This window comes from Formica exsecta, unplaced genomic scaffold, assembly GCF_003651465.1.
Source record: "Formica exsecta isolate Colony F162 unplaced genomic scaffold, ASM365146v1 scaffold1510, whole genome shotgun sequence".
In the NCBI taxonomy this organism is placed as follows: domain Eukaryota; kingdom Metazoa; phylum Arthropoda; class Insecta; order Hymenoptera; family Formicidae; genus Formica; species Formica exsecta.
In genome coordinates, this window is record NW_021848836.1 from 67,775 (window position 1) to 76,285 (window position 8,511).

Below are 8,511 nucleotides of genomic sequence, written 5' to 3' on the forward strand. Positions count from 1 at the left end.
GCGGTTCACTAGTGGCGCATATGCGGACACACACCGGCATCAAGCCGTACGTGTGCAACACATGCAGCCGCGCTTTCACCAAGAGCACATATTTACAACTGCATTTGAGAACCCACAGCGGTGAGAAACCGTACATCTGCCAATACTGTAGCAGAGCGTTCGCCCGAGCCAACACCCTGGCGCGACACATCACCATGCATACCGGTGAGGCCAAGTATCATTGCAATGTCTGCGCCAAGTCTTTCCGACGATTGACCTCGCTGAATGAGCACACGTACACGCATACCGGTCAGCGACCGTACGTGTGCAAACTTTGCACCAAAAGCTACAACAATGCCGGATCATTGTACGCCCACACGAAGAAGTGCAAAGCGCAGCAGTTATCCGGCTCAACGACAGCCACGTTCGCGGTCTCTGCGGCGGACAACACGCCGCAACAGAACGACACGTCTATGCCCCAATTACTGATCTACTCTCAGAGAAAATTGGTGGAGGAGGCGACGGTAGGTCAGGTCGTATCCACGCCACAATACATGATGGCGAATGTGCACAATCAGAAAACCGTGCCCGCCAACGTGATTCAACCGTTCTCTGTAGAGGATCCGAGTGTATACAATTCGAAACAGTTCAAGAACCCGTATTATGCTATTTATCCGAACATGTAACGATGATCGCTGATCATATCTGATTGATTCTTTGATTGCCTTTGTCCTTTTAATATTTATTCCATTTTGATTCATGCAGTTTTTAGACGCTAAAAGCTAATTAAACAACTGCCTAGTGTAATATAAAAAAATAGAGCAAGAGAGGAGGATAACTAAACAAATGTCAGTAGCTTGGAAAGCTCTAGAAATTAATTAAATAAAGTGCAGTGTTTAAATTGATTTATTTCAGCATATTTAGAAGAAGGAGATTACGTGCAAATAATAATTCAAAAAAATCTAATTTGTTAACAATAAAAAAGATTATCTGTTTATTTATATACAAAAAATTAGAATCTAATATATATCAGTTAAAGAATTATATTAATGAACATATTACTGTGAAAAAATTCGTTAAAGTCTTTGAGCATTAGCCATGCAAATGCAGTTGTATCTTATGGATGACTCAGGTTATAAAAATTAGAAGTTTTCGAAATAACAATGTACAAAATAATATGAGCAGTTAAAATTAGGAGATAAGTTAAGAATACATCAGTAAATATATACATGAAAAGTTTGTATAAATAGATTCATGGACGTAAGAAAATTACTGGACCAGCTGTAAAATGTCTATTAAGCATAGAAAGGAGAGGAAATGTAGTTAAAAAGAGATAACAAATCTGTGATCGGTCACGCACTGATTCAGCTCTCAATGTATTGAGTAAAACACAATATGCTTTGGAACAGTTTGGAGTCTCATGTAAGTATAGTAAATTATCGTAGTACATTTTATATGACAAAATGCCTACATGTTGTATCGTTTTGGGCATGAAAATAACAGTTATAAAATTACAGTACAAATAGAATTGAAAAAAAAAAATAGTAAAACAGCGTTTTTCTGTTCATAATAAAATTATATCAGCGGAAACTTAGAAAATTAGATTATAAAATGCTGTAGTAAATTAAATAACTAATTTTTATTTGTAAATTTATGTCCCTATAATATATGATGTTGGGGAAATAATATGTATTCCCCATTCTATAGATTTTATATATATAATCTTTTTAATATATATATTCTAGTTTAATTTGCAATCTATCTGCTTTGATAATTTTTAACACTTTGCACTTATCGTTAGTACAATATTAAATTTTGCCCATTTTTTGTGTTAGTAATATAGTGTATTCTCTCCTTACGTTTGTTTAACGCGCCACACAAATTATAGCCGGTCCAATTATTTCTTATATCCATAAGTTAATTGTGTAATATTGAGTAAGTAATTATGTTTAAACAATTTTTTAATTATAGGAATATACGCTTGATTTATAAAACGCCACAGTATGTCTGGCACCATCATACGAAATTAAAATGACATACACTTTAATTCAAGGTAGATTTTTACTTAGCAATGATTTGACGAGCTATTACATAAAGAAAGAATAGTTATAATTTCTTAATATAAATATATTAAATTTTATAAATTAATTAAATTTTAGAAATAAAATATCTGTTAAAGCAAAATATATATTTATGTGAAGTACATTAAAAAACGAACTCCTGATATTCTGATTATTAAGACAACTCATTATTAAATTTGTCAAAAAATAAGCTATTTAACTTTTAGCTAATAATGATAAAACACTCTATACGATCATATTATACTTACATTATAGATGTAAAATCTTTAGTATGTGAAGACTGGAATCCTATAAATCTTTATCGTATTAAAATAAGAGTAAACAATTATGAAACCTACCCGATAAAAAATATTTTTGCTGAAATTATTGTTAACATTAAATACGTCCTGTAAAAAATTCATTTTACATTATATTTTTATTGTAATTATTGTAAAACATTGTGGTAATCGGTTTTCATACGATATTCATGTAAAGCGTAATGTACAGCATGTTCTGAAAAAATTAAATATAAATATATACATTATACAGATATATATATGTAAATAGTTTAAAATAAATTATATTGCGTCTTTGTAAGAAAAAAAAAATAGCAGATGTCCCAAAAATGGCTTGCTTATATTTTTATGCAGCATGATGGACATCGATAAGGCTCTAACACAATGCAATATTTTATAATAAAGTTTATAAAAAATAATCGAAAATTATGTATATATATACATGTTCTTATCCTCGGCGAAGTGTCGCTCAAATAATGACATATTAAGTAGTTGTCAAATTTAATAAAAATAGTTGATTAAATTATTAACATAGATTTAAAGATTGACGATTCAAAAGCACTATTTTTATCAATGCTCTTTAATTTATATGTATATATTTTGATTAAACATGCCATTATTTTATTTTAAATTTGTTAGCGAAGTGCAACCAATTATACTTAACATAATTTTTATTTAATTGTACATTTATATCTCTTAAAGTATAACTTTCTAGGTTTTGAAAAATTGGATTTTTTTTCGATATCTATATCTTCTGAGATATCTATATAGTTCAATAAGACATGAAAATCTTTTATTTTTAGTATTCTATTACGATAAGTATTTATAATTCATAATAATTAAAAAAGGATAAATGCCAAAATTGTTCTATCCCATTCATGTTGTATTGCCAGACTGAAAGCATCTTAAGTTGCGCCAAGCTTGACTTGTACTACTTGAACTCTAAATGCTGTTTATAGATTTTCCTCAGAGATTCGGAAACATCACCAATTTCTCATGTACCCGTTTACATAAAAGAAAAATGATCGCCCGCTGTTTTCGGGCGCGGAAATATTAAATTGTATTCCTGCGGGTCTCTCTCTTCAGGACCGAAAAGCGATGCAAGGTCGCGGAGGGTGTCCGAGATCACTAACCAATATTTAATCAACTTTGCAGTAGAATATTATTCTCCGGACAAATCAAGGACATATGTATGTATCCGGCCACTAAGGGGAGACCGACACGTTCGTGTATATCAAAGACATACACATTCTATGTACGCGTCGCTTCCTCAGCCAACAGTGGCGTAATCCTGTAGAAATACGCGTTTTCTTTAAATTGGGATATTATAAAAATTTACAGTATTATTCTATCTTTGTATTATTGATTTAAATAAACAATTAATTAATTTTTTAAATCCAAAAATAGGGATGGGTAAGGAAATATATCTCTTGTAATTATATAATTTATATGCAAAAAATATTGATCAATTCTTACTATCTGAATGTTATTAATTTAATTTTCTAATTTAAAAAAAAAGTAAAAAAGATAATTTTCTGGTTTTATAATTTATATGCGAAATGTATATTTTATCTGAGCTTGTGATATTGATTTTATCTCAACTATTTTTCAAAGTTACGTATTTCAAGATAGCGTATCATATCGTTTGCTAAGATTGGTGAGATTGATGTATTTTCTATATTTATCTGACATTTTATTCATCATACAGAGAATTTATTCAAAAAGATACGCCTATGTAACATTTGATTGTGTGTACGTTTGATCGCCCAGCGGTGGCAGCGTGCGACACACGTTTCGCGTGCCGGGAACGGGATTCCCTTGGGATAAGATTCAGGGAAGAGGGTGGAACATCGCGACTGCTCTCATCGTGGCACTCTCTCTCGTGAGAACAAGTGCAAAACAAATGTCGCACAGGAGTCGGTCGGCCGATCCGTACCTACTGCCGTGCCAGTCTCGCGAAAATTATTTCTCTAGGTTGAAATAAATCATATTTCCCTCTCTCGACTATCTCATTCGCACCATGGGAAAGATGTATGAAATTTCAATTTGTTTGGGTATAAGGGCGTCTTATCACGCGCCAAAAAATGTTGAACATGCGATATACATATCTCCCAAAATTATTTACCTTCTAGTAGTTTGAGGAATTTATATTTGATTTAGTTTGACAGCAGATCATTATTTTTTTCTTTTTAATTGATTTGGATTTTATCTTTTTTGCAGAAATCGAATGAGGATGTTTTTTGATATGCAATTTTTTAATTTTTCATATCACATATTTTAACAATTAAATGTGATATCAAATTTCTTGTTAATTGAAGTTTGAGATTAATAATGATACCGAAAAATATTTTTGCTAAAAAAATGATCTTAAAAAAAAGAATGTATACATAATTTTTCGCGCATTGATTACAATATTACAATGTAAATATTTCACCGTGAAATTATCTAGTTGGTTTCAAATGGTTATGCTAATTGATTGTGAGATTGATACAACAGATCACATGTTGTATAAAATCTTTACTAAATTGTGCGATGGTACTTTTAATATATTTTCAAACTGTTGCATATTTCTTTTTACTAGAAAACATACGATTGATTAAATATTCTCTCTTTCTTTCTTTCTTTCTTTATATGTATATATATATATAGACCTGATATATATATATATATATATATATACCGGTCAAAAATATTGCATTACTTTTATAGAAACAGGGAAGTCATTACTTTTTTAATGAATAAAATATAGGTATATTAATATTACTAAATTATATTTAATTATTTTATACTTTAATATCGTAAAAATTAAAAATTATAACAAATAATAACAAAAATATTAAATTTCTGATTCTTTAAAATAGTCGATATCCCTTTGGCATGTTTGTAAATACTTGCACTATATACTATATCTTTTCTTCATAATATAATTTATTTACTGATATTTATATTGATATTTTTAGATTTCATGCATTATTTTAATTTAGGTCCGGCTATATGAGCTGTAATAATAAATTTACAATAATAAATTAGAAAAATTGTTAATAAAAGAGCTTAATATTAAGACACACATATTGGGAGCTGTTCACAAATATAGTTTTTCACTTTATGTGTTAAAAAGAGCTCAATTTTTCTGGTCGATGCGAGACTTGTCTTTTATAATTTATTTTCTCTTTTCTCTTATAATTTCCATCACTAATAACGAAACCGATATAATTTTAGCAAGTTCAGTTTTCCATGCATCCGATATGATTGAAATTGACATTTTGATTATAGAGAAATAATACTTGAAAAGCAGAACGATTAATTTATTGCATCAAAATGATCAGCTTTAATTTGTAATAAAAATTGAATTGCAGAAAAATGACAGCTCATTTTTTAACAGTTTCATTAAATATATAAAAAATCATTCTTTTAATACAGATTTAACCAAGATGATAATTGCCATCTTCTCAACCATGTCAGATCATCTCCTGACATATTTTTGGTATATCTCATAAATAAAATTCTTCAGGTTTTAATAAAAAGAGAACATTCCCAAACTGATCCTAAGATTTTCATCATTGTTATACTTTTTCCCATTAAATTAATATTATTAGGAGATCTTAAAGATAATTTTTATTTAATCAATCCGATGGATAAGATGAATAAAATCAAATCTATTTGCGATTGCGATAATGTTATAAGTTCGAAGTAACTGAAAAAACTTGCCCTACGAGCGATGGCAATTATTACATAAATTATATTTGTATATAAAAATAGACCGATATTTTTGTATACACATTCAAGAAAAACTAAGGGACGATATTTCTCTCTCTCTCTCTTATTTTTTCTCTCTTTAATCTAATCTTTCGCGGTCAGAAAGTGTCTAACTCAGGCGTTTTAGCGTCGTCACACGACGCGAATGATCCGGCCCGTGTGATAGGTATCCTTCGCACGGCGCGGCACAGCACGCAGGTGTAAACAGCTCCGAGGATCTTCGCCGCGCTACAGGACGCGACGTAGCCTCCTGCAGGCTCCTCGTGTCCACTGGAGCGGCCAGGACATAGCGGCGTCCTCCGTCGCCGATGTCTCCTCGCGGAGATCGATCGTAAAGCCGGAGGGTGGGGTGGCCGGAGGGGCGCGTCATCGAATGATAGCACTCATTCGGGCTGATGGCCGTTTGGAGAAGAGGGCCGTCTGGCTCGTAACCCGGGGGTGGCCCAGCATAAACCTCGGGAGGGGTGAAAGTCGGCGTTGCCGACTTGTCGGGGCGGCGTTTCAACCCCCGTTCCTGTAACAGGGATGGCTCGCCCGCCGACGAATCAGCTGCCTCGGGACGAGCACCCCATGAAACGCAACCCCCCCGTGGATACAACCGCGGCCACACCCACACTCCTACCCGCGGTACCGGCGGTTATTGAATTAAGCTTATCATTTGATTTTGAGGAGACCCACCAGTCGGTCGTACGGGGCGCTCTTAAGCGGGCCGAAAAACTTCTTCCTATCCGCGGTGTAATCGCAATAATTTGATATCGCTGATCCGATTACGCGTCATAAGCCGCTATCGAGGAGCCCAGCCGGCGGCCCCGGCCCGGTTCCCGGTCTCGCTGAAGCGTCGCCGACGAGAGAGCGGCGTGCCGCTTTTACCCTCGGCGTCTACCCGGGACTTACCCGCGGTCAAGCGGGCCCAGGAACGCGCGTGTTAACGGGCCCGGATAAGACACGCGTGGCAACTCGCGCATAGACCTCGCGCCGCGTCCGTCTCGTCGCATCCGCATTCTCTTCTCGCAACGAGTGTCTTCATTTTTTTTTTTTTCATCAAGTTTACACAGAGAGATATATTATCCCCCTATCTCAGGACGCATCATCAAATGCGATAGACACCGGTCGCGACCGCCACCGATCTTTCCGAGTGCGCGTCGCCGAGAAGCCGTCTCGCGCGAGTCCCTTTTACCGGTTACCGAGGCACGGAAGAGAGCAAGTGTCGCCTGAGTAACGTCAAGTGGGATTTACTCGGCAGCCGGCGTCATGGACTACTCGTATCTGAATCAGGCCGCGGCCGCGGCGGCCGCCGGCTTCGAAGCGTCCAGCTGCGCCCTGGCCGCCGGCGAGATGCAATGCAGCTACGGCGACCTGAGCTCGTGCTCGCAGATGAGCCAGGCGGCTTATCGCTACACCGCGGCACGGGCCGCCGGCTATCCCGGTAACGCGGCCGCCGCCGGCGCCGCGGCCGGCGGCACCCCGCTTACGGCCCATCATACCGCGCATTCCCACACCCACGCACACCACGGGGCCCACTCGACCCCGTGCTCCGTAATGGCCGCCAGGTCCCAGGAAGTTCACCGGCACGCCGCCTCCATCTTCCCGTCGGCCATCAATCTTCAGAGTGAGTGATCGCTTCGCTCGGATTAGCGTAGCTCTTTTTCGAATACTCGATCATCCCCGTTTGGTCGGCGTACTTTCGGATGTGTCATTTTTTTTAGCGGATTATGACGAGAGATACTCGATTGCCGCGATAGAATCATAATCCCGTTTCGGGTTTTGTGTTTTATTAAATCTTTATAATTTGATATGTGACTGTCTCTTATACTTTTCCGCAGAAGCCATCCTAGCAAATTTCAATCGCACATTCTTTGCTTAAATCTGAAATTGATTTTTCTTTAATGAGATATCCATTTTTAATTACGAGCAACTGAAATTAAAAATTTAATAAGATATGCCTCGGTGCAAATGCATATTCAAGCTTTATTTTTTATTCAATTTTAAGAAAGCTTTATTTTATCAAATTTTCAATTTGATACTTATTTATATATCTATTGTTAAAAATAAAATTGTAATATTTCCAAGCTTTTTGAAGAAAAAATTAATTTTCAAAAATTCTTCAGATTTGTTATTAAAATGTTATGTAGAAGAATAGGATTCTCGATACTTGTATTAATAGACTTACTTAAATTTTGAGAAGAATGTTTTATTCTCCATATAATTATTCACGAAAAACGACAGATGTATTTTTGTTGCATCTAATGACAGTGATATGTGTACTATGTAAGAAATTTTTATCACGATTGAGAAAAATATTGTAATGAAATGTAAAAAAGTTTATTATTATTACAATTATGTCAAGAAATTATCCGTCATTATCTGACTGAATTATACAGAGCATATCCTGTTAGATACTCGGACAAATATAATTTATT

At 35.4% G+C, this 8,511-nt stretch overlaps 2 protein-coding genes across 2 annotated transcripts in view; both read left to right on the forward strand.

The window, feature by feature from the left end:
- The window catches only part of LOC115232927 (zinc finger protein 615-like), an 8,473-nt gene extending 6,971 nt beyond the window's left edge, over nt 1-1,502 (forward strand). Inside the window, exon 4 of the mRNA XM_029803105.1 lies at nt 1-1,502. Within this exon, the coding sequence (XP_029658965.1) occupies nt 1-665 (665 nt within the window). The 3' untranslated portion in view covers nt 666-1,502.
- A 5,840-nt stretch (nt 1,503-7,342) lies between these two features.
- The window catches only part of LOC115232928 (paired mesoderm homeobox protein 2A-like), a 37,444-nt gene continuing 36,275 nt past the window's right edge, over nt 7,343-8,511 (forward strand). The window contains exon 1 of the mRNA XM_029803106.1: nt 7,343-7,700. Coding sequence (XP_029658966.1) covers nt 7,343-7,700 — 358 coding nt within the window. The remainder of the gene's footprint in view (nt 7,701-8,511) is intronic.